The sequence below is a fragment of the Nicotiana tabacum genome, chromosome 10 (genome assembly GCF_000715075.1).
Source record: "Nicotiana tabacum cultivar K326 chromosome 10, ASM71507v2, whole genome shotgun sequence".
NCBI lineage: Eukaryota > Viridiplantae > Streptophyta > Magnoliopsida > Solanales > Solanaceae > Nicotiana > Nicotiana tabacum.
The window spans coordinates 165067016-165094013 of NC_134089.1; the positions used below are offsets into that span (position 1 = coordinate 165067016).

The window sequence follows — 26998 nt, forward strand, 5'->3', positions numbered from 1 at the left end:
CACTCGTCATCTAGCGTGTGCGTCACCTCAACACAGTCGAACGTTGTATAATCCGGGGTTTTATATCCTCAGAACAACATTTAAAATCATTACTCACCTCGAATTAGCCCGAAAAGCTACTTTGCAACACGCTTTCCTCTCGAACCAACTTTTAAGTGCTCAAAATCTACCAAGTTTAGATTTTTATCATCAAATTATGCTAAACGAATGAATTCCAATTGAAAAATATCGATTTTAAGCACAAAACCCAAAATCAGTCAAAAACCGAACCCCCCGTCCCGTGTCCTGGAACTGGAAAAACTTTATACCAAAATGTTCTTCATCATCTCACGAGTCCGTACATATAAAGAACTCGAAAATCGGAGTTCGTTTGACCCCTCAAATCATCCTTAGAAGGTCTCATAATCTCAAGCCCTAACTCCACCTTTTTCTACTGATTTTCATGAATTAAACACTGATATTTTGTTCCTTAATCACAAATAATCGAGTTTTAGAGTCCAAAATCCTTACCTCAATGAAGAACAAGGATTTCCTTTCTTCAAAATCGCCTCAAAGCTATTTTCCCGTTCAAAAATGGTGTAAAAGGGTTTAATGGTCGCGGAGGGTATATTTAAATATTGTTCACGCATTTTACTGTTCACACGAGTTACTGTTCACCAGAGTATTGTTCACCCGAGTTACTGTTCATGCTGCTGTGAAAAAATGCAGCAGCTTTTCTTCTAGTCTAAATTGATCTGTTAACCTTTCGAGATGCACCCGAGGCCCTCAGAAATCTCAACAAATATACCAACACGTCCCATAACATCATTCGAACTTAGTCGAGCCTTTGAAACACCAAAAACAACATCAAAACATCAAAATCACATCAAATTCAAGCCTATGAACTTTGAAATTCCTAAATTCCACCAACGACGCCGAAACTATCCAAAATAACCCCGATTGACCTGAAATTTTGCAGACATATCCAAAATGATATTACGAACCTGTTCCAACTGTCGGAATTCCATTCCGACCCCGATAGCCTATTTTCCATTGCCGACCGGAAATTGCCAAAAACTAATTTTCGCCAATTCAAGCCTAATTCTACACCGGACATCACAAAAATATTCCGGACACACTCCTAAGTTACAAATCACCTAACGAAGCTATCCGAGCCATAAAATCCGCATTCCGAGGTCGTTTACCAATAAGTCAACTCTCTGTCGATTTTTCTAACTTTAAAGCTACTTTTAGAGACTAAGTGTCTCAAACCTTACCAAAACCATTCCGGATTCGATCCGACCAACCCGATACCACATAACACGGATAAACAAAACATAAAGAAGCACAAATGGGGGAAAACGAAATGGTAACTCATGAGACGACTGGCCGGGTCGTCACATGCTCAAAGGCTCCCTTCCTAGAAAAGAGAATATAAAGAAGAGAAAAATGTGATTTTTTTATAATTATTTATACATACATATTTATGAAAATTTTTGACGAAGCGCACTACTAAAAAATCGTGGAAAACCGAGCGCAACTAGGGTCTGTACTGTGCAGGATATTATTCTACCACTAGACCATTGATGTATTTTATTTTAAGACTGTCTTTTTTTATACTCTTTAATTGTATTTTCGCACGAAAATAACCGACCGATGTCGGTCGGTTTTATTAAAAAATAAAATTACCGACCGAATTCGGTCGTTTTTTTAATTGACAGGCCGAATTAACCAACCGATTCTGGTCGGTTTTTTCAATATTAATTTTAATTTATTTTAAATGCAAAACCAACCAAAATTGGTCGATTTTTTTTAAAATAAATTTCGCGAGACTCAAAAATAGTTTCTCGCATTTTTGCGTCTTTGGTCGGGTTCGTAAAAAAATATCTTGAAAAAATCGACGCGGTCGGTTTTTACCGAATTTTTAGTCGTGGCGGTGTCACGTGACACCGCTTGAGAGAAGGTGCCTACATTGCGCTCTTGAGTGTAATCTCACGAGTCGAGTTTAGGGAAAATACAATGTATGTAAATTTTACCCCTATCTTATACAGGTATATCAATTGTTTCTGATAGATCTTCTTCAGCTGAAGAGAAGCAAAACGAGAGCATTTCTAAGAGAAAAGAGAACATAGAAAAGCAAAAAATTGTGATGAGGGGCATCATTACGAGAGAACATCGACCTAAAATGCACATGAGTACACAAAATTCTCTTGGAAGTAGGACCAAATTATTAGTATATCACGAATACCAGATCCAAAACTATCGTTATAAGTGCATTAAATATTAAAAAGCAACATTTACCCGTATACTTTTGAAATAATATTCTCCAAACATTAGGAAAATTGCACCATATTGTTTAGGTATTACTTACAATATTAATTAGTTTGGCATAGCCATTAGGGTTTATCTACGAAAATAGTAAGTGAAAAAGCGTCATTGTCATTTTATTTATTGATAATAGGAAATAAAACTTGATTTTCGAAACCTTAGAGATAAAAATTCGCCGTTTCTGTAATATAGAAATAAATTTATCCATTTTCGTCATCTTAAAAAGACGTAAAACATATAATATATTTTGATTAATTTATTTCATCAATATTTTGGATGTTACTAATTGTGCCTTTTACTAACCCTGTATTGAGAGAACATTAATTTATCAATTGTTAATCACTAATTTACATTTTAGGAACATGAGATGGAAAATTATCGAGTTTTAGTCCAATAACTACTAAGGGAAAACTATCCCAAATAGTTTAACATTTCTAATGATCATTAATGGATCTTAGACAAATATCATCACAGTAAAATGGACGTCATTATACCAATTGATTCCTATTCACATGAATCAATGAATCTAAGACAATGATCACAACTAAATAAAGTAACTAATGACCAATAATTACTCGTATAATCCAAGAAAAAGGCTTGGTATATACCAAAAATATTTACCTAACTTCTTATCCATTGTTAACCTTTGATTAGGAACAGTAGAGCTTTTATTGCTTGGTATATTGAAGAAAAGAACAAACATCAATAATTGAGTTTTGAGGTTACGATAATTGGATCTAAGTTAAACTTTGCACTAGTCACAAATAGCAATAAACTTCGATAGTACTTATGTCAATACACGAATATTAGATAAATATTTTCGCACTTTGAATTTTTTTGACTTCTAATTAATATTCTAAATTCATCGAATCACACTTGATATAAACAGAGGAAAAAAATGTGCCCAGGAAAAAGGAAATGCAAAAGTGTGATCTGAAAATTAATGAAGTGGATAAAAATTAATAAAAGATCAACCGAGATAAAATAAAAATGAGAGAATACTTATATATTTTTAACCGTTTCAAAAATAATAGTCGATAATATATATATATATGTGTGTGTGTTTGTGTGTGACATGTTCGAACCGTAGAAGCAGCTGCTAATGCTTGCATTAAGGTATGTTGTATACATTATACTCCTTGGGGGTGCGGCCCGTTGGGATAAAACGACCCAAATATACTCTTAAGATGTAAAAATTGTACGGGGCGTCCTATTATTTAATCTATACCCATTTTTTAAAAAAGTTTTAACTTATACCCACTTTTAAACAACTTCATCCCCCTTTCTCCTCCTCCTTCTTCTCCTTCGTTTTCTTCTTCTTCTTTCTTCTTCTGTCGTTGGTGTTGCTATGAAACTTCAGTTCATGGGATGTTACGTAAGTTAGTAGACAATAATTTGTGAATATTTCCACGTACGGGAAGTTTAAGGTCACACTTAGTGATTCTTTTCATGATAATTCTGTTCTTTTCACGTTTATTGTTTCCAAAATTTATGATTTAGATACTGTTGGCAATCTGATTATTTTATAATAGTAATACTCTATAAAAGAATAAGGTGATTTATTTATCTAGTATGTTAGAAAGCTTTTTCAAAAACTTTAGCTTATATAGGGCTGAAGTTTTTACAAATGAACTAAATAACTTCAGCATCTTCTGCTGAAGTTTTTGAAAAAGCTTAATGGCAAAACTAATGAATCCAGGACAAAAAAACTTCAGCTTATTTAGTGCTGAAATTTTTACAAATGAACTAAATAACTTTAGCATCTTCTGCTGAAGTTTTTGAAAAAGTTTTATACAAAACTAATGAATCCAGGACAAAAAAACTTCAGCTTATTTAGTACTGAAGTTTTTACAAATGAACTAAATAACTTCAGTATCTTCTGCTGAAGTTTTTGAAAAAGCTTAATGACAAAACTAATGAATCCAGGACAAAAACACTTCAGCTTATTTAGTGCTAAATTTTTTAGAAATGAATTAAATAACTTCAGCATCACAAAACTTCAGCTACTAGAATGCTTAAGTTCAGTAATTACAAATAAAAATTTCAGCAAATAGAGAACAAAATTCAGCACTAGAATGCTTAAGTTCAGCAATTACAAACAAAAACTTCAGCATACTTGGTTCAGCAATTTTTGCTACTTCAGGCTCGTTTACTAGAATGTTGAAGTTTGTGTGATTGTCTTTGCTACTTCAGACCCGTATGCTGAAATTACGCGAAAAAGTGGGTATGCTTGTATTTTTTTTTGCAAAGCGGGTACAAGTTAAAACGTGACCCAAAAGCGGATATAGATGCAAATGCCCCTCTTAAGATGGTGTGATATTCTACTTTCGGCCAAGCCCACATGATTTTTCTCAAAAGCTCTCGTACCATTAAAAAGTAAATTATTTTTCTTTTCTAGTTTACATGTGGAATTTTGTTCACACACTTCAAACACGGCTCTTCCACGAACTCTGCACGGAATAGTTTGTATATCAAATTGTCCTTTATATATTATATACAAATTAATAATATGCATATTTTAAATACTTTTTGACTTGCAAATGTAATTAGTATCAACCAACCGACCAATCCTATATTTTACCCAAAAATTTAAGTACACTTATGACTCAACATGGCCAAACAATTTTATTTATTTTTTGTTTACAAGAAAAGAGAGATTATATAGGAATCTAAGAGGATGTAGTGTAGTAATTCAGAATATAATGAAAATAATGTCATGTAAGAGCAAAACATGGCTTGTAATTTCACACATTATTTAACCTTTGTCCAGTTCATCTATGTCGGCTTGTTCTCTACTACTACTACTCCTTTCAACGTAAACTCTATTTTTTGACACTAACATACGTATCATATAACAGACGCATTACGCTATAACTTTATTCCATATTTTTTTTCATTATCAATACTTAATTATATTATAATCTTGCATATAGAATAGTATAAAGATGTTATTGTAGTACATATACAGTAGCAATATAAAGCAGCTCCGTTATTATTGGCGTCTGATTTTCCGGCGAGTTCTATGATTCTTGGGGTAGCGTATAACTTATTGACCACACCTATTGTCTCCACTTTATTCTCTCTTCCTTCCCATTTTTGGAAATATTTTTTTGCATTCTTGATTTTCCGGCGAGTTTTAGCTTGGTGGTTCTAGTTTTAGTTACTTCCTCTACCGGCTGAAGTGGTAATCAGTAATCACTGAATTCAGAGATATAATTCATCTTTGTGGGGTGCAGTGTTAGTTGAAAAGAGGCAGTTGTTTTTGTGGGGTGTAGTTTGATTCCGGCAACCGGAAAATGCTGACGTATTCATGATAATGGAAATTGAAGAATATTTGCATTTTAGGGAATTCTGCTGGTTTTGGATATTATAAAATATTGTATTGCAATTATGGAGCTAGCATAATGGTGGAATTATAAGTTCTTTGCAGCTGGAATTTTGTGTTAGGGGAATTATTTATTTTTTTTGTTTTTTTTTTGAGAGAGAGAGAGAGTAGTGGGAAAGATAAATAAATTGTGAAGAAATTCAAGTGGAAATTTTGCTGAAATGAAGGCACCATCAAACGGATATATTGCAAATTCAGGAGAAGGTGTTTTTACTATAGCCTAACTGATTCTTTTGCATTTCTATCTTTTGCCTTGTTATTTATTTTCTTCAATCTGTGTCTTAATAAGTGAAATTTTCTGTTATAGTTGAGTTTTGATTCGAAGGGGAGCCTTGGACCAACGTTAAAGTTGTTTCCGTGTGACCTGTAGGCACGGGTTTGAGCCGTGGAAGTAGCCACAAATGCTTGCATTAGGGTAGGCTGCCTCCATCAAACACCCCTTGGGTGCGGCCCTTCCCCACACCCTGCGTGAACGCAAGATGCCTTGTGCACCGGGTTGCTCTTTAGTTGAGCTTTGATTTGTTAGGTTTGACAAGTCCTAGCATGGGCATTCGCATGAGCAAGTTAATTGGTTCTAGCTCAATTTAGAAATGCCTAAACTACTCCTGGAATCTTTGTGTTTACTCCATTTTGGAGGAGAAAGAATACATTTTGATTTTTGTGCACCATTCTCTGTCAATTAAGATTTGAGTAGGTTCTGCTTTTGCTAACAAGCCAGTATAAGGAAGGGAAAGCACAGAGTTGAAAATATGGGTACCACTGAGAATAGGAATGAAATTAATACTGCAAAGTTTGTTTGATATTCTGTGTTCATGATGCTTTAATTGGATACACTTGCCATAAGTTCATATTGTCACATGGTTTTCTTTGAGAAAGGAAATTGAAAAAGTTGTTCTATTCATGGATTACCAGATCAAGAAACTACCGCTTCTTTTTAATCATTGATCCTTGCATGTCATTGACATGCCTAAACTCACCAGTGTTGGTTAGTTTTTGATTGCCATTTGGTATACAAACATTAGAGGGTCACACGATGTTCGCTTCGTTTCCTGGTATTGCTGAATTTTTATAATTATTTGGCTTGCGGAACTCCTAATCTTCATAATTATTTCACTATAATAATCCTTCAGTTGGGGGTAAAAGGAGAAACAGAAGAACATTTCCTCTTTTTGGTTGCATGAATGACTGCATAATTTCACGCATAAAGGAGCTTAGTTTCTAGCATATCGAAGCTTCATATGTATGTTTTGTATAAAGTTTAACTTGAATTTAGTAAAAATGCATACCTGAAATTTTTTATCATAATGCAACAGGAGATAGAAAGGTCATGAATTCAGAGTTATGGCACGCTTGTGCTGGCCCATTGGTTTCGTTGCCTCCCATTGGAAGCCTTGTGGTATATTTTCCTCAAGGTCATAGTGAGCAAGTATGTTTCTTTTGAAGTTGAATCGGAGTATTATTTCCCTAGATATTGTCCGATGATGAAACCTTACTTCGATATCAAAACCTTACAGGTGGCAGCGTCAATGCAAAAGGAGACAGATGGAATACCAAGTTATCCTAATCTTCCTTCCAAGTTGATCTGCATGTTACACAATGTCACTTTACATGTACGACATCTTCCTCTATCCACACGTTGGCTGGGAATTGTCTTTCCATTTCCACATATGTTTCTTACAATTAATGATTTAATATGGATGTCTTCCCATACCATCCTTTCGTGAGTTTCATCAGTGTTTGTTTGGATCCACAATCTCAAATTGATGTTGCATGTGAATTAAGTAGAAAAACATAGTTCTATTAAGGAAAATCAAAGAGTAGTGGAGTTTCCCTTATTCTAACGTGGTATACTTGTGACGTTTTTGTTAGGCTGACCCTGAAACTGATGAGGTTTATGCTCAGATGACTCTTCAACCTGTAAACAAAGTGAGTCCTTTATGCTGTTTGCAATTTCAGCTGTCATCTTTTGGTGAACGTATTTTTTACCTCCTCAGCAGGAAGTTGTATGATACGAAATTTTGCTTTTTGTTCCTGCAGTATGACCAGGAGGCTTTAATTTTATCGGATATGGGCCTTAAGCAGAACAGGCAACCTGCTGAGTTCTTCTGTAAAACTCTCACAGCTAGTGATACAAGTACACATGGTGGATTTTCTGTTCCTCGTCGAGCGGCTGAGAAGATATTTCCTCCACTGGTTTGTTTATCTTCACAAAGTATCTTCAAGAAAAAGAGATCCGCTTTTATGCATCTGACGGGAAGTTTCTTTTATAGGATTTTTCAATGCAACCTCCTGCTCAGGAGTTAATGGCTAGAGATTTGCATGACCAAGCTTGGACTTTTAGGCATATATATCGAGGTACATTTTAAGATCTTTTACTCTCTTATGTTGGAAGTTGAATTTGAATATTCTATGTAGAATTACTAATGGGGTATAACACTTTGAGTTGCTATACTAGTAGTTGACATTTAAGGTTTTTCTCAAAGGATACAGTTCCATTTTGGAGTGCTAAATTAAGTGTTTCGAATAATTATCCTTTTTCTTTATAGATTAGCGATATTTGTCTTTAAATCCAACTTAACTTGAGAAAAATGCGATTCCAATAAGTGCTCACTGAAATTAATTTGCATGATTTCAGGTCAACCAAAAAGACACCTTTTGACAACTGGTTGGAGTGTCTTTATCTCCTCTAAAAGGCTATGTGCCGGTGATTCTGTCCTTTTCATAAGGTAATGGTGAAAATTAGTTGGTAATTTTTATATATGATAGTCATCTTGTTGCTAAACTGGGAAAATTTGATGTAGAGATGAAAAGTCACAGCTTCTCTTGGGTATAAAACGAGCGAATAGACAGCAGCCTGCTCTCTCCTCATCTGTTATATCTAGTGACAGCATGCACATTGGGATCCTTGCTGCTGCAGCTCATGCTGCTGCAAACAACAGCCCGTTTAGTATCTTTTACAATCCGAGGTACTATTTCAACCCTTCTGTAATAGAAAATATTACGTGTTTGGACTTAAATGTTGAATAATACACAAATTGTTTTTCTTGCTCCTTTTGTTCTTGACAGGGCAAGCCCTTCTGAATTTGTGATTCCTCTGGCCAAGTATAATAAAGCTATGTACGCACAAGTTTCACTAGGCATGCGATTTCGGATGATGTTTGAGACGGAGGAGTCTGGAGTCCGTAGGTATATGGGTACAATAACTGGTGTTTGTGATCTGGACCCCATACGATGGAAGAGCTCTCAGTGGCGTAATCTTCAGGTACTCAGTCATCTAGGCTTTGTCCCCAAGAATTTGCCTATAATCTTGATATATAGAACTTAGTGGTCATAGTAGAGCTCTTCCCACTGCATGAAAGTATATTTCTCAGTCATACCAAATACAACTACATATATTAGGCAATGTCATTCATTATCGGTTGCTCCTTCTGATTAGGAGTGCTTACTTGCACTTTGGTTCATGACTTTATGGTGGTAATGTCTTTAGAAGCATTGTGTTTTCCTTTTTCTTGTGTGAGTGTGTATGGTTTTCTTGTTAAAAAATCATTTTAACCATTTACAGATGTTTCCTTGGTCATTAGATATCCTGCTAGCTCTTTCATTGAACTTTACTTATAGTTCCGAAGGATTTCTTGATGGTATGTGATCAACTTCATTTGCATGGATCCAATCCTTATTTCTTTATTTAATTTGTTAGGTGGGATGGGATGAATCAACTGCCGGGGAACGTCCAAGCAGAGTTTCAATTTGGGATATTGAGCCTGTCGTAACTCCTTTTTATATCTGTCCACCTCCATTTTTCAGGCCCAAGTTTCCTAAACAGCCAAGTTTTCCTGGTAAGCTACTTGACATTTAGCTTTCTCTTTTAATGTTTCAAAGGTTAAAAAGAACTAAAACAAAGAGCCTATTTGAAGGTTCACTGTAGTCCATCTCCCTCATCTCAACCTGCACAAGAAGGAAATTAGCTAACTGTTAACTTCCTTGCTATAATCCTCAACGGGCTAGTGCTTTTGCAGGTGATGAGTCTGATATTGAAAATGCATTAAAGAGGGGGATGCCTTGGATCAGCGATGAGTTCGGTCTAAAAGATGCTCCAAGTTCAATATTCCCTGGACTAAGCTTGGTACAATGGATGAGTATGCAACAGAACAATCATAATCCTGTTGCCCAATCCAGACTTCCCAATGTCTTACACAGTAATATTGGCACGGATGACCATTCTAAGTTGTTGAGCTTTCAGTCACCTACACCAGGTCTCCAGTTCAACAAACCAAATCAACTAAATCAGCAATTTGGTCAAATCCAGCAGCCACCATTAGCATGGCCCCAACAACAGCAGCAATCGTTACAGTCTCCCGCGAGTGTACAGCAGCAGCACACGCCGCAGCAGCACACGCTGCAGCAACAGCAACACTCGCTGCAGCAGCAGCCACAGCAACACTCGCGGCAGCAGCTGCCACATCAACACATGTTGCAGCAGCAGCAGCTACAACCACAGCCACAGCTTCACCAGCAAGCGCAGCAGCAGCAACGTGGACCCCAGCAGCAACAATTGACCGTGAATACACCACCAGTAAATAATTGTGTATCCCCTAACCAGATACCAAACCAAAGTTTTCCACAAGCTTCGATATATGCTCAGCAGCAACAGTTGTTATCAGCCAGTAACCAATCACAGCAAAATGTTCCTGTCAATAAAAATCCATTTCTTTCAACATCCTCGGCACAAGACTTCCCATTTCAGCAACAAGCGGAACAGCAGTCTAACCTCTTGCAAAAGTCCCAGCAGCAGCAGCAGATAATACCGCAGCAGGCTCCACTACAATTGTTGCAACAAAGTTTGATGCAGAGGCCACAAGTACAGACATCGTCACAGCAGAGCCTTACTGAGCAGCAGCTGCAACTACAGCTTCTTAATAAACTGCAGCAGCAACAGCAGCAACAAGCACAGCAATTATCTCATGTAAGCTCTACTCTGGAGCCACGTATGCCCCAGCAACAACAGAACCGGCAACCACAAGAGCTCCAGTTTGGTCATCAGCAATTGAGTTCCAACATCATGACCACAGCCACACATCTACAGTCACCTCAACATGCTTTCAACCAACTCGAAGGCCAGAACAAATCTCCGATAACAATCAGAGCACTTTCTGGTGCTACAGATGGTGATGCTCCTTCATGTTCAACCTCTCCTTCTACAAATAATTTCCAAGTTTCACCACAAAACTTCTTGACTAGGAACCAAGGGCAAGCCATACTAGTGGATGAGTCGGTAGTTGATCCATCTCAAGAGCAAAACAAATCCGAATTTCGAATGAAACATGAGCTACCCTTCTCAAAAAGTTCGGAGCAGTCTAAATACAAAGGTAATGGTACTGAGAACTTAGAGGCAGCATCATCGACAACATCATATGGGTTGGATTCTAGTGGCTTCAACTTTTCATTGCCTGCATTATGTGCGGAAGGCGATGTTCAATCACATTCTAGGAACAATCTTCCTTCTGCAGCAAATATAGATGGATTGACCCCCGATGCTTTGCTGTCAAGGGATTATGATTCCGGAAAGGATATGCAAAACCTATTCTCTCCTTTTGGAAATACCCCTAGGGACATAGAAACAGAGTTGTCTGCTGCTGGGATCAATTCTCAACAATTTGGGGTTCCAAACATGTCATACCAGCCAAGATGTTCCAACGATCTCGCTGTTAATGATAATGGTGTTCTAAATAATAATTCGTGGACGAATCAGACTCAGCGCATGAGAACGTATACAAAGGTCTGCCGCACACATGCTTTGCTCTCTTTTTATCACTCTTTATGTGTCTTCTCTTATTTCAAGTTTCATATGATGGCGTAGTACTGTTATATCTCATTCCCGTTATGTATGTTTTTAATATTGTTTTGCGATCATGAAGGTTCAAAAACGTGGCTCTGTGGGAAGAACTATAGATGTGACTCGTTACAAAGGCTACGATGAACTAAGACATGATCTAGCACGTATGTTCGGGATTGAAGGACAGCTGGAAGACCCTCAAAGAACTGAATGGAAGCTTGTGTATGTAGACAATGAGAATGATATACTGCTTGTTGGTGACGATCCTTGGGAGTAAGTGTTGACTTCTAGAAAGTTGTATTATGATTCTTGAAGTATTACTTTTCCAAGATATTCATGTTTTGCTCATTTTTCTCAGGGAATTCGTGAGCTGTGTTCAGAGCGTCAAAATCTTGTCTTCTGCTGAAGTGCAGCAAATGAGTTTGGATGGTGATTTAGGTAATGTGCCAGTACCAAACCAAGCTAGCAGTGGCACTGACAGTGGTAATGCATGGAGGGGACACTATGATGACAACTCAGCTGCATCATTTAATCGATGAAGGCGTTCCCGTTTCATGACCTAACTTTGCAATGCATTTTCAACACAATTCCCTTGAAGCTGCTAGCAATTCAGATCACCAGAATGCAGCTGGTAGGAGCAACTCATGTCAAGTTTTTTATTCGTGACGTGAATACACATACCCCTTCGAGATATGGCAGTCCGTGCATGTCTTCGTGGCACAGTTGATGTTAGATTAGTACCATTACTACTTTGTGGAGTGTTTTAATCAGATTTACTGAGATCAGGATCCGTTTCTTAATTCTTATTCGAAGGTCCGAAAATCTGTTAGTGAATTTAGGAGAGCAGGTTTCCAATGTTGAATTATTTGTTTCTAGATCAGGTTGATGTAAATTAGCCTAGTAATTTAGGCTTGAAAAACTACAGGAAGAAAAATTCCTGTTGTACTAAATGTAACAGAAAGTGTATAGCTTTGACGGATGTGGGAAACAATGTCTAATGATGGCTCCAAGAACTTATAAAGAAAATCCATCACGAAAAATTCAGTTCCAATCTTCATAATCTGCAGCTTTCAATCACTTTTTAACGTACAAAACATACAAAATACCCAAAAGGGTAAAAATTCCTCAAATCAAGAAAAGATGTGCGTTCAGAAAATTGATTCTACACTTGACATTAATCATTAATTTGCAGTGTTTGCCGAAATGTGAATGCAGCTTCCTCTTCCTAAACCTTAGTGAAATTTTGGCACGGAATAATTGACTCGATATCCAACTAAGATAGCACGGCCATTACATCAGATGCCCTGAGTGTAATGTAATCGGATCCATCAGCACCTTTGAATTCACTACCTGCATATTTGGAGTAGAGAACTGTATTTCCAGGGGATACTGAAAGTGGTTTCCTGTTCCCTTCCTCGTCCAAAGGACCAGGCCCAACAGCTATAATCTGTAATTTCAAACACATAGTATAAGGTTTAGAACATCTCAACCAATATAGGGGGAATAGACTAGGGATGCAAATTAGAGGCAATATTGATTCTTGACAGCCAGAGTACTAGTCAATCTTCTATCTCTTACCGCGCCAATTGAAGGCTTCTCCTTTGCTGCCTCAGTCAACAGTAAGCCTCCTGCGGTTTTTTCTTCAGCCTCGGCAACCTGACAGCAAATGCAACCACCAGTTAACGCTCGTTCAGTCAATTATACTCGGGTAAATCAAAGGAAAATTAAAGAAGAAATAGGCAACCAGCTGACTGTGAAACATCAGATATCTTGCAGACAAGGAATGAATGAAGGATAAGAGTGCAAACCTTGATTAGGACTCTGTCATTTAATGGCTGCAAATCCTTGATATCATCTGTCTCAAGAACACCAACAATATCATCCTCTTTCAGAATGAGGTGCTTTGATCCATCGAACTCCACCTCTGTTCCAGCGTACTTTGAGTAGACGACTTGGGCACCCGTCTATACACAATAGATCTTTTCAGTCGAACTTGATTTTCATGGATTTATCCTAGCTTGATTATATTATCTGAATATAATATTACCTTCACGCTAATGTCCACTTTAGTCTTGCCAGCTGAACGACCCTCCCCAACAGCAACCACCTCACCTCCTTGAGGTTTTGACTGCGCTGTTACTGGAAGTAGGATACCACCTACAGTCTTCTCCTCCGCGGTCTTAATCTTTACCAATACTCTATCGCCCAACGGCTTAAGCGTTGTGTACTGCAAGAATAACAGCAAGAAAATAAATATCATGAAATTTTTCCTGCTAAAATTGGAATAATTTTATTGCATGACCAGTTAGTTAGCAGAGAGTAGAGACAAATCACCACATTTACAAACCAAACATCATAACTCAACAAATAGTCCTAAATAAGAAAACAAGTAAATATCCTTCACATAATGTCTCTTTAACATATATAAGAGCAGAATATGAGTGTAAGGTTACCCACAAAGGAAGCGGAACTTTGAAGCCACGGTAAAGTTCGCTCTACATGACCTATAGGCCACGAGTTCGAGCCGTGGAATCAGCTGTTGATGCTTCCGGGTAGGCTTCCTACATCACACCGCTTGGGGTGCGGCCCTTCCCCAGACCTTGGGTGAACGCAGGATGCTTCATGCACCGAGATGCCTCTTTAAGGTTACTCACAAGCTAACCTCATTAGGCCTCAATATCTAGGTCTGGCATCAGCATTGACATAAAAATATCTGAAGCCAGGATGTACCAGCTGATAAAACTTAATTCTCAGTGAAGTCATATTTGGATTCCAAAATTATACTTGACTGAAGTCTAACAGTTATAAATCAAGAAACATCAAAACCAAAACTAGCAACTATAACACTATTGTTTCCTCAATTCTGCCAAGGAAACCATATTTTCCCAGCAAGCCCAAGTCACAAACTTACAACACAATTGAAGCCACAAAACAGAATGAAAAGGTCAATTTACCCAATCCAACAAAAAGACAATACTTATCCAATCCATTTCTAGTTGAAGTTATTTGTTTCAGCTAACTCTTGCAAAATACTGAACGAAGACTTGATCTTTCTTTTAAAGAAACAAAAAACTAACTAACCAACACCTGATAATTGCACTAAATTAATCATAAACAAGAAAACCAATGTTCATACTGCAAGCGAAAACGTTCATCAACACAATACGGGAAGCAGCGTAAATACATAAGAAACCAAATCTCCCTAGTCATTCAGCTATCCCAGATAAAAAAAATGATGGAACTGAAAAAAAGTAAAAAAATAAAAAAGAAATAATGTACCTTAGGAGCTACAGTAGTGGCAGCCTTAACAACAAGACTACGAAAAGACCTGCTATTCTGCTTCAATGGGGCAAAAGATGCAACCTTTACACTACCAGTTGACCTAAGCCCTTCAAAGGATACAAAACCCTTTGCACAAATGGATGATGCCGTTAGCTGAGTGGTCGCCATTTCTTCCTACACTTAATCAAATTAAACCCCAAAAAATTAAAATGGTTATTATCCTCAAAAAGAGGAAAGTTAACGTCAAAAAGAATATATTTGGAACAATGATAACAAACAATACCTGAATTAGGAGTCAAAAAGAAGGCTTCTTTTTCTTCTCAACTGGGGTAGTGAGAGTAAGTAAGTTAGGTTGTTCAAAAAATATAGTGTGTGTTTGGTAAGAAGAGGATAACAAAACCCTAGAAGGTTCAAGAGAAAGGGGTTTTCTGCCAAAGATAAGATGTTTCTAGAATTTTTCTTTTGTTTGTTTGTTTGTTCGTTGGAACATATTACCCTCTTCGATTGGGCTCGGGTTAGACCCTTTCATATGGACCAGTCTGACAATTTTTCCAGCCTCTCAAATATGAATGAAGCCCAATTAGTTCTTCGCCCCTAGCCAAGATTTATTGGAAACAACCTCATTACCTTCGGATAGAGTAAGGTATCTTCTACAGACTCTATTTGTAAGATTTTACTGAATTTTTATTGTTGTTATGGTTGTTGTTGTTGCCTTTCAAGGTTCAAATACTACAAATGACGTCGAATTAACCTTTTCAAAACCGTTGTTTATATTTTGATCACATTAAAAAAAAAAGTTGAAAAAATAGCTTCACATTGCAATTTTAAAGCACGCTCGCCAGAATTTTGAAGCTCTAGAAATTCTGACGATCACCAAAATTTTCAACGCCAGAATTTTAGAGCACTAGAAATTTTGTTTGTCCTATTTCCAGCTAGATTTTAAAAAAAATCTGGTGATCCATCAAAATTTATAGCAAAATCCTGAAGATCAGCATAATTGTTGAAAATTTTTGCCTAACGTGTTTTAGAGTTCTGGTGACCAGGGAAACTCTTGTCCGACGTATCTTAAAATTTTGGAAAAAAACTATAGGTGTTAATTGGGCCGGGCTGACCCATTTTCAACCTGGTTCAGCCCGTTATTGTTGCTTATTGTGCGGGCTGAGACGGGTTGGTCAAGGGGCGGGTTTTGGACGAACAAGTTTTGAATAATGGTGTACCGTACCCGCTAAGTCCGCGACCCGTTAACGAGTTGTTAACGGGTTGCAACCCGTTATCAGCCCGGATACCGTTGAGATTTTTTTATTATTATTATTTGGACCGTTGCCAACGGTCAAATTGAGAAATGACCGTTGGGGAATGGCCAGATTTTGCAGAAATGGCCATTTCGACCTCCCCCATTAAAAATATAGCTCTCTCATCCCTAATAATTGAAAATTTACATTTTTAACCTTTTAAAACCTATAAATAGCCCCCCTTCTTCTTCATTTTTTCTCACAATTCACCCTCTTACTACTCTAATTCTCTCTTGATATTATTGTTCTTAAATTCTCAAATCTCAAATTCTCAATTATTTATTATTTCAAGTTTCATCAATTATTTAGTTTAGACATTACAAAATTATTATTATCAAATATCAAGTATTCAAGTGAAGTGTGGTATCAAGTACTATCAAGTATCAACTATCAAGTTTTGGTCTATCAATTGAAGTTTAATTTTTGATATCAAAATTAGTGCGGCACTCGGAATCCCGATACACTCGTTCCATCTCTTTCTCTTATTTGGTGTACACTTATTTTATTATTTAGAATTATTAATTTAATTTCTTTATTTAATTTACATAATGGATTTACTTAAAGCAGCCAAAAAAGCGTGCACTAGTAGAGATGGTAGTAAGAAAACTTCCAAAAGATCAAGAGGTGGTAGGGCTGTGCACGGATCGGATCGGATTTAGCATATTTCGGATTTGAATTTCGGATTTTGGATTCTAGAAAATGCAATCCAAATCCGATCCGAATTATATCGGATCGGATCGGATTTTAAAGTTTGGATCAGATCGGATATCGGATTGTATTATTATGCCTCAAAGTTAAACTAATATGTATATTTTCTTTGTAAAAGAGACAATACATTAAGAAAAATTCATGTTTATGCAATTATGAGAGTACTATGGTGCCAATATAGCTAAATCTAACAATTATAAAGGTAATAACTTGGAGGTTGTTGTAAATTAAAGTGTAGTATTTATACATGTCCTAATAATTTCAGATTTCGGATTGGATTGGATTAAAATATACCAATCCGAAATTTTAATAAACACAATCCGAAATCCGAAATCCAAAATTGAATGGATCGGTTCGGATTTCGAATATCCGATCCGAATGAACAGTCCTAAGAGGTGGTGTTGGTTCTTATAGTAGATTTACACATATTTATGGAAGTTCACCTGAAAATTTAAATGTAGATTATGAGAATGCAAGTAAAATTTGGTATAGATGATATTTTAGATGATATTTAATCACCCGATAATCTTGAAACACCACCACCTACACCCAGTAATGCTAGTCAAACTCAAAATATTAGGGGTGGAACAAGTAGGCCTCCTCTCCCTATTAAGAAGAATCGACGATTAAGAAGTAAGTGTTGAATGTTTTTTGAAAGACTAGAAGATCAAAAAAAATTATGTAAAATGTAAAATTTGTAATGAACATTATAAATATGAGCCCGGTAAGGGAGGGGGAACGAGTCAACTTCGTAGGCATATAGAAGAGAAAACCCTCTTGATTGGGGAGTAGATGAGGAATCTGAGCAATAAAAACTTAACCCGAGTATTGGGGGGTTATTTGGTAAATACGATATTAAGAAAGATCGAGAAGAATTAGCTAAAATGATTGTTTTAGGTTGTTTACCTTTTAGTTTTACTTCTTCACCGTGTCTTGTTACTTATATTCAAAGAATTTATAACCCTATGTTTAAAGGTATTCCTAGAAGTACTTGTAGAGCTGATATCTTTAGGCTTTTTGGACAATATCTGACATATATATGTTATTTGTTCGCAAGTCTTCCTTGTAGAGTTTCTCTTACTTCTGATATTGGTCGTGTTATAAACGGAAATGATTATTTGACTGTTACATGTCATTGGATAAATGATAATTTTTTTATGCAAAAACATATTATTGCTTTTAAATACGATGAAGATCAAAGTCATACTAGTGCATTTATAAGTAATACTATCCATGAAATTTGCAGAAAAAGTTTTGTGTGTGTCATTTGCTAATACTTCTAACAACAATGCTGCTATTACAATATTAAAATTGCATCTACACCCACCACTTTCTGAAATATTTCATGTTAGATGTGCATGTCAGATTTATAACTTGATTGTGAAGAGTGGCCTTGAATTATTTAAAGATGAATTTACTTTAGTTAGGAGAGTTGTTGGTGTAATTCAAGGAAATAATAGAAGTGTTAGATTAAATGCATTCAAGGAAAAATGTGTACACTATGGACTAAAACCAAGACTCATGCCTGAAGAAATAGTTACTAGGTGAAATTATACTTATTTATTCTTAAGATGTTGTTATAAATATAGAATGTCTATAACTGAAGTTGCTAGTTCTCATTGTACCGATCCTAGTTGTTTGTTAACATCTAGAACTTGGGATGTCATTCATGATGTTGTATAATTTTTACAAAAAATTCACGTGCCTACACTTTAGTTTTCTGGAGCTTATTATCATACTATTGCAAATGGTTTAGTTCATATTGCTGAAATTTCTCTTTTACTACATAATTTGAAGAAGAAAGAAGGATATGCTTCTGTTGTTAAATCTATGCTAGATAAGTTTAAAAAATATTTCTACCCAATTCCCCATATTTACTTAATTGGTACTATTTTAAACCCTACTATCAAAATGATAAAGTGTCGCCAATTAATTAGAGCTTTATATACTTATATGGATATTGAACCAATTGAAACTCTTGATATTGACACTTGTATTTCTGATCTACACACACATTTACAAACTTTATATAATTATTATGCTAACGTTGTTGATGCTTCTTCGGTTGTAGATGCAAATATTCCTTCAAGTAATCCTTCAACATCTGGAACAACTATGGATGATGATGATGGTGTTCAAGATTATCTGATTTGGTCTACACTAGGAGAGCATCACCAAACCAGTAGCAAGAATATTGATGAACTAAATTTCTACTTGCAAAAGTCACCAGAGCCCCTCACACTACCGCTGGATTGGTGGAAAAGCAACTCAAATCAATTTCCTGTTCTTTCGGTCATGACTTGAGACGTGCTAAATGTGTCGATTTCAATAGTCGCATTAGAGAGCGCATTTAGCCAAGCAAGACAGCAGCTAGGAGATACCCGTCATTCATTGGACAACAACGCTTTGGAGATTCTAGTGTGCTTCAGAGATTGGATAAGATCAGAACGGCGAAATCAAGGGCGTGCCGAGGTAGACGAAGAGGAGGACCAAGAAATTGGAGATATAATGGTTTATGGTTCCGATTCAACCAATGCCGAAAAAGAACCTTGTGTTGACATGGAAGAACTTATAAAAATGATGCAAAATATGTGATGTACTATTTCTTATTTTTTTATAGTTATTGTAAACTTTTAATTTGCAAGTTCAAAAATCAAAAAATCAGAAAAAGAACTTGCAAATTAATTTGAAGTATTAAAAATATAAAATGAAAGCCTTCGGAGTTTGTTCCTTACATATTGCCTATTGATCTTGTTAAATAATATTTTTTGTAGCCACTTACTTTGTAATTTCAATTTTATAATTTTAAAATACAAATTTCAAATTTAAAACTTTAAACTTCAAAGTTTAATTCTAAGCCTTAAGCAAATACTTAAGTATCAATAACATTGAAAAAGAAAAATAAAATTTAATCTTTAAAAAAATATAGTAGCCCGGCCCGCCCGAACCTTGACGGGCCCTAAATAACCCGAAAAAGTTAAACCCGTCCCCAACCCGATACGAAAATGGACGATTTGGTTTTTTTCCCGTTCAATCCGTCCCAACCCACCCGATAAACAGGTATAAAAAAAACTATATGGCTTTGATCTAGTGGTGAGAGAACAACACGTGATGGTTGGGTTAGAAACACGTCATGGTATCGAACTCTCCCCTATACAAGTATATGGTATTAAGTGAAAATGATAAAAGGGTGAGTTCATTATTCATCAATTTTTTAATTTTGCGACACTTGCCTCAGGAAGTTATTAGTTTATAAAAATGAGATATAAAAAAACTTGCTTTATGATGTATGGATCAATTAAATGTGACAATAAAGAATAACTAATTTAAAGAATTTGAGTTAAAATTAGAAAGTAAGATAGTGAGAAATTGAAAAAAAAAATTATAGAAAGAAATAAAACTGATAAAAAGGTAAATATTTATCTAATTTAATGAAAGAAAAAAATTATCATATTAACTCACCTAATCATAATTTATCATAATTTTACCAAATTAAAAGAATATTAAATCTTTTATTAATAATTACATAAATATAAATTATATCATAATATAGTAGCACTTCATATTTTGGGGCTAAGGCAAGAGCTTCCCCACCTTACCCTAGAAGCCGCCATTGTTTTAAGTTACTTTCTGCAGTTAAGTTGTAAAGAGGCGCCCAAATTAGGTTAAGGAGTGAGAAAAGATGCAGCATGATGAGGTCATATGGCAAGTTATCAGACACAAGCATTGCAGTTTCATGGCTAAGTCAGATTTTTTTCTTAATTTGATTCTCACCATTTGTTTAACATATGGTCTTTATTTGATTTATTTTTTCTTCTTTTGCAATATTGACAGAATTGAGACAGGGATATTTTGCCGAAATCCATATAATGTAACTGGGATTTGCAACCGCAGCTCATGTCCTCTGGCTAATAGTCGGTACGCCACCATTCGGGATCATGATGGTATTTATGCACAGCTTATTTCTTGTCAGTTTTGAAATGATATACAAGAGGCTATAGTTTTTTTTTCCTTCATTTTTTTTAAATATAAGGAAATAGTTGTAATTTCGCTTTGGTTTGGTTTCCTTAATATCTTGTTGTTGTTATTACTTGTTGCCAATGCTTCTTTTTCATCTACTCTCTAGCCGATGGTCTATCGTAAGCAACCTCTCTGTCCTCCCTGCAGTGGCGGAACTAGGATTTTACCAAGGAGTGTCAAAATATATATAAAAAAAAGTAATTATACACGAAATTAAGGAGGTTCAACGCATAGTATATATACATAAAAAGTCTTTTTTACGTATTTACACTGCGGCTAAGGATGCATGTGGCTCCGCCACCCCTCACAAGGTAGGGGTAAGGTGTGCGTATACACTATCCTCCCATACCCCACTTGTGGGGAACTCACTGGTTTATTGTTGTAAGGACTAAAGAAATGGTTGTAATCGTGATCCTAGGGCATACAAGATGTATGAGTTAATGGTTTGGCTGGTTGCAATTGGAAAATTGTTTTATTTATGATCATTAATGAATAATTTGGCTGCAATGGAAAAAGGGATTTTTACCTATCGGTTTGTCTTACTTGTACCCTTTCATTCCTAGATAGTATTTTATACTAGTATTAAATGTTAGGTTCTAGTCAAAGATGTTTCTTTGGTTGTGATGTGCCTGTCTTGTTTACCCCTTTTCGTCTGGCTAAGTGACTTAGGGGAATCACCATATACTTGGATTATATTGATTTATCTTTCCTGCGCTGAGGGCATATCGGAAACAGCCTCTCTATCTTTTCAAGGTAGGGGTAAGGTCTGCGTACACACTACCCTCCCCAAGCCTCACTTGTGGGAACTTACTGGTTTTTTTTTGTTGTTGTTGTTGATATTGTATTTTCGTCTGGGTTTTTAGCTATGAATCATGAGGGCAATTTTAACTTTTTCTTGATGGGATAAGCTAATATGATCATCCTAACTGTTCTGATATTCATAGTAAGCTGTCTAAAGAATCTACAATCTGGTTTCATTGGAGGGTTCACCAAAAGTGCTTGTTTCTGGTTTTGTAGTTTTTATTAATTACTGAATTTTTTTGTAGGAGTAATTAGAATTTTCTTTTGGATCCTCTGATTTGTTTTTGTGCTATGCAGGAGTGTTCTATTTGTACATGAAAACAATAGAAAGGGCTCACATGCCAAACAAACTTTGGGAAAGAGTTAAATTGCCAAGAAATTACGAACAGGCTCTTGCAATCATTGATAAACATTTGGTAATGCAACAACTTTTTTTTCACTTGCCGCTGTATGCTTGTTGTTCTTCAAGGCAATAACTTCCCTCCCGCCTCCTTCCCTCTCTCTTAACTACCACAGATGTACTGGCCAAAGTTTCTTGTGCACAAAGCAAAACAAAGATTAACAAAAATGACTCAGATGCGAATAAGAATGAGGAAGCTTGCTTTGAAAACAAGGTTCGGACCTCCCTTCTCAGAAATTTGGTTTACAGTTAAATTCTCTCCTAAACAATTAAATGTATATATGCTTGGTGATTTGTTGTCTCAAGCTTACTTTTTAATCTTACTCTTTTACGGTCTTGAGCATTATTATAGAGGAAATTTAAGGTGCATGCTTGAAAGTTATAGATTCTTGTTTGTTTTATCAATCTGGCTCTTCATCCCATTTCACCTTTTCTCACCCTGGCTTCCAGAAGAACGAATACAAACAAGTAATCTCCTGGTTTGTTAATGAGGCAAAGGTTGAGCTGACTGTTAGATGTGGTCCAAGTAGACTTCTAGTTAGATGAACATTTAGGCGTGGTAAGTTCAAATTTTAAAATTTGTCCATTCAGGAGAGAAAGGGGGTGTGCTGTTCCATATGAACCTCTGTTTATCACCTCTTTAGTGGCTATACCAATGGACTGAGATATTGGATAACATACACCCAATGTATGCCGAATCATAATTGTCCCATCTTATCCAGTTAGAATATTTTAGCTGCAGCTTTTACCCACGATGAATGTACTAGGTTTTAATTTAGTCTCTGGCATATGCAGCTAATTGAGTCCTCTATGTAAACCCCCTTTTCCCACGATCCGCAACTACTGCCTTCGTATAGCCCCCTCTAACCCGTTTCTTCCGTCTTTCCTACCACTGCAACTTCCTAAACTGTTCTTGTGGTATCCTTAGTTCTCTTAACCTGACATGCCTTCCCCATCCACTCGGTCACTGCATCTCTACGCAACCCCCCACCCCACCCACCCACCCACCCTCACCATTATTTCTTATAAAATCCCTCCTCCACTGTCCTAACTAGTTCATGGTCTTCACCCTTGCCCTCGTTGACCCAAAAACCTGCCTCCCCTCTATCCCATAGCCCTACAACTGTTAGAATACCTCATGGTGGTGGAATTGTTTCTGGAATCAGGGTGGAGGGATTTTTCTAAATAGGCATACTCTCCCCCTAATTGGAACCTTAATACAGGAAGCCCAAAATTGACGGGCAATGAGCTCAATTACCATTTCAGATCATAAGTCTTGTGTCAAGGATGCAGTGCCACACAGACTTTTTTAAATATAGGGCATAAAATTGCAGATCAAATATGGAAGTATCACGCATAATTTTCTTGGAATTGCATAGTTATTGCTATTTGCAGGGACTCCTCTCTCATTTGACTTGAATTAGATAGTTCAAATAGCCTTCCTCCATCATAATATCCGTGGTCATTGCTGCTGCAAAGGCGCGGGCATTCTTTTATTCCTTTCCAGTCTAGATTATGTACATAATTATTTTTTGAAAGCAGCAGTGTCCTGTCCAGATTATGTACAACATAATTGCCATAGCTGTAATGATACTATATTCTTTCGGTTAGTAGTTGATATAATAATGAACTTTCTAACAGCAGCATAGTTTCAAACTTCTCTAGGAGGGGATCAATCTCCCATGGCAATTAGGTGAGATGGTATTGGAGAATATTCCATTTTATCCTAATTCAAGCTAGTACGTAGAAAGCTTGCTTTACCCCAAAAAATATAATGGTAACAGTTGTGTTTGAGCTCAAGAACAATCCTAAATTGTCCTCCCAACTTTTTCGAGAAGGGACTTGTTTGCTTCCATATTTTGGTACCTCCCCTTGAGGAAATAAATTTTTGCTTATGGATGTTTGACTGAAAGCATTTTCCTGCACTTGCTATATGCTTTAATTTGTTGTGTCTCCAGGGAGAAGATAATGACCACACCTAGGAAAGAAACGAAAAGAGAATCTCGCCGACAGGAAAAGGCTGAAAAAGCAGCTCTTCTCGATAAAGTGAGTTTAAGCTTGTAATTCTTTCCTTTGTTCGGGGTAGCATTTTTTCCCTTAATTTGGTAGGTCATCTGGCTATTTCCTTTACAAGACATGCTATTTGTACTCTGCAGAGCATTGAGAAGGAACTGCTGGAACGCCTTTCTAAAGGAGTGTATGGTGATATATACAATTATCCTGAGCGGAAGTATCTAGAGATTCTTGGTAGGGAAGAAATGCAGGTGGCTAGTGAAGAAGAAGATGAGGAGGTCTTCATCAAAACCCCTGTTATGTTGTCTCTGAAATATTCTCATTTTACTAGTTTCCCTTTCTTCTCTTGGTTGCTTCCTCCTCCCCCCTTGTTTTTTGGGGTTTGGGTGGGTTGGGGGGTTTGGGTCGGCTTGTAGCCTGGGACTACCCTCCTCTGGCAAAGCCTTCCAAGTAAATTGGTTAACTTTGGCTGATACATTTAGATGAGCCATTTATTCATTCTGCTGTTAATGATTGAAATAAGCAGGAGCATGAAGTGGAATATGTTGAAGGCTATGATGAGCTTGAGGAGGAAGATGATATGGAAGATTTTGATGGTCTTGGAATTAGAGACAGCGGCTTGGATGATGATACTGGTAAAGTTCTTTATGGATGTTCTCTCCGTTGCTCATCCTATTCCCCCCTTCCCAGTGTTTCATTTGTGTAATAAATTACTGGCCACATCATCCTTTGGGTGAGGACGCAATGCACATATTTAACTCAGAATTAACAGTCCCCCCTAGGTTTACCTAAACACCAGGAATAAATGAGTTTGCATTTGTATTCTCGTAATGTTTAGTTGGCGTTCAGACTAATATTAGGCCGAAGTTGAAAAAAGAGAGCATTTTAAGTGTAAAAGAGTACTATTTGGAACAAATTGAAGTAGAAGTTGCAAATTTATACCAGTCACATCCTTTTGGTGTATTGGTGCTGATACAGTCATTTTCTCTCTGGCTGAAGCACTTATTCATGTCCATTGTGGCGAGGAAGTGTCTTTCAAAGCCATAATTGTGAACTAATTGTAAATCCGTGTGACCATGTGGCAGTTGGAATGGACGACGAGGATGATGATGATGATGAAGATGACGAGGCTGTTGCAGTTCATCAGAAGAGGGGTAGAAAAGATTCTGTTTTAGCTAGAAGAAGAGCAGAGAAAGATGAGCCAAGTGCAAATTCAAAGAAAAAGGCGAAAGTTCTTGTGGAGGTAAAAAAAAATTATATGCATAATTAGTTTCCTCTAATGCGTTCTGCTTTTACACACTTCAATCTTTGTTATAACCCATCTTTTGACTATATCTCCTATAGGTTGAACATGAGGGTACGGGTGAAAGACGGACAGCAGTACAATGAGAGATTGTATGTATTCCGTAATTTTACAATTATCAAAATGCTTGCTTAAGTGGCTGCGAAATTCTCAAATTATGCGCCAGACTCCGTTAGCTAGAATGAAATGGACATGTAAGCAAAAGGATCTTACTAATTTTGATCTTGTAATAGCAAATTTTGTAGTCATTGTTAGTGTTCGAGTGGAATTGTGTGCTAAGAGTAGCGTTATTGACCTTAAGTTGTATTTCTTCTCTGTGGTACTCATATTATAACGTTTGTCACAACAACATACCCAGTATAATCTCACAAGTAAGGTCTGGAGAGGGTAGTGTGTACGCATACCTTACCCCTACCCTGTGAAGGTAAGGAGGTTGTTTCCGAAGACCCTCAGCTCATATTACAACGTTTGTAAGATCTATTTGTATCTGCTGCCACAGGTGTTAATGGTAACCACATTGCAGGCAAGCAATCTAATTCCTTAATGTGAAATGATACTTTCTAAAGTTATATTAATTTTTAAATATTTAGTTTCATTAGAATTTCACACTATTGTTTTGTATGCATTTGACAAGTAGATATTACTAGTTCTACACTAGGGCCAATTTCTGATGATAGTATAAAAGCCCGAACAGATAATTTGAAGCCTATATCGTGAAAACAGAAATAATTACAAATGAAACCATACTATATTTGTAAATATTTTTAACTCAGCTGTAGGATCTTGAAAACCTCAAACTGTTTAGCAGGGTAATAAAATACCCTTATCAGTATTTTCAAATTTCACTGAAAACCTCAAACCTCAGCTGTAGTTTCAAATTCTCTAACAAGTGAATTTACAAGACATTACATGTAATTCATCTAGTCACACATGAGCTTATCAGTTTTTAGGACGGTTTTCGTCAAGTATTTAACAAATAAAATAAGAAGTGCAACACGAGAATTTTAATAGCGGGCTTGAAATTTCATTTTACTAAACTAAGGTAATGACAGGTGTGAGATGAAAATAAGTCTACCTCAATTGCAGTAGAAATCAGAGCATTGCGCTTAACACCAGCAACTTATTTGGATGTTATTATATATATAGTTTCATAACGTATCGTATAATATTTTGTTGTATCATATCGTATAATATTTTATTGTGTCGTATTGTTTGTTATTGTTTCATGATGTCATGCATTATAATATGGAGAATAAACTTGTAATTTTATAAAGAAAAAGTAAGGTACGAGATAAAATTATTATATAAAAAGGTAAGGAATGATAAAATAGAATTATCTAATAATAAAGAAGGCAGGTATCAAAGAATCGGTCATTCCATAAAATGAGACTTTTTGTCGTTACGTAATACTGAATTAAATAATACGATATAATAAAATTTAAATAACAATTAAAATATTATTTAAAATAACAATACAATACAATACAACAAGTAATAACCATTCAAATAAACTATAATTAGGGACATTCGCTGAGATAGCAGTCTATCAAATTCTCAGAGTCACGGATGAAGGCTAATTGATAGAGCTTTAGATGATAACTAGATTAATGAAAATATATGTATCTTAGATTTGCAAATCGAATAGAGTAATCGT

At 36.2% G+C, this 26998-nt stretch overlaps 3 protein-coding genes across 5 annotated transcripts; 2 read left to right on the forward strand and 1 right to left on the reverse strand.

The window, feature by feature from the left end:
• Positions 1 to 5094: 5094 nt before the first annotated feature.
• Positions 5095 to 12576, forward strand: LOC107831276 (auxin response factor 19). The gene is made up of 13 exons (XM_016659030.2): positions 5095 to 5896; positions 7006 to 7118; positions 7207 to 7302; positions 7562 to 7618; positions 7730 to 7885; positions 7963 to 8047; positions 8328 to 8418; positions 8494 to 8658; positions 8759 to 8954; positions 9390 to 9528; positions 9709 to 11468; positions 11608 to 11798; positions 11884 to 12576. Exons 1-13 carry the CDS (start codon positions 5854 to 5856, stop codon positions 12062 to 12064), a joined length of 3273 nt encoding a protein of 1090 aa, XP_016514516.2. The 5' UTR covers positions 5095 to 5853; the 3' UTR covers positions 12065 to 12576.
• Positions 12540 to 15283, reverse strand: LOC107831277 (20 kDa chaperonin, chloroplastic-like). Of its 3 annotated transcripts, none has more exons than XM_016659032.2 (6): positions 15091 to 15283; positions 14805 to 14981; positions 13573 to 13752; positions 13334 to 13489; positions 13104 to 13181; positions 12540 to 12972 (listed from the first exon to the last, which is right to left on the reverse strand). In XM_016659032.2, the coding sequence occupies exons 2-6, from the start codon at positions 14973 to 14975 to the stop codon at positions 12799 to 12801; spliced, it is 759 nt and encodes a 252-aa protein (XP_016514518.1). In that variant the 5' UTR covers positions 14976 to 14981; positions 15091 to 15283; the 3' UTR covers positions 12540 to 12798. The 3 variants fall into 3 exon arrangements, with proteins under 3 accessions (XP_016514518.1, XP_016514519.1, NP_001313184.1); XM_016659033.2 differs by having other exon boundaries at positions 14805 to 14986; positions 15091 to 15268; NM_001326255.1 differs by lacking the exon at positions 15091 to 15283 and having other exon boundaries at positions 12799 to 12972; positions 14805 to 14975.
• Positions 15284 to 20364: 5081 nt separating this feature from the next.
• On the forward strand, positions 20365 to 25690 carry LOC107831275 (uncharacterized). Its single transcript, XM_016659029.2, has 9 exons — positions 20365 to 20551; positions 20642 to 20751; positions 21926 to 22044; positions 22145 to 22242; positions 23987 to 24074; positions 24185 to 24319; positions 24568 to 24676; positions 25127 to 25284; positions 25386 to 25690. The coding sequence occupies exons 1-9, from the start codon at positions 20490 to 20492 to the stop codon at positions 25428 to 25430; spliced, it is 924 nt and encodes a 307-aa protein (XP_016514515.1). The 5' UTR covers positions 20365 to 20489; the 3' UTR covers positions 25431 to 25690.
• Positions 25691 to 26998: the final 1308 nt, after the last annotated feature.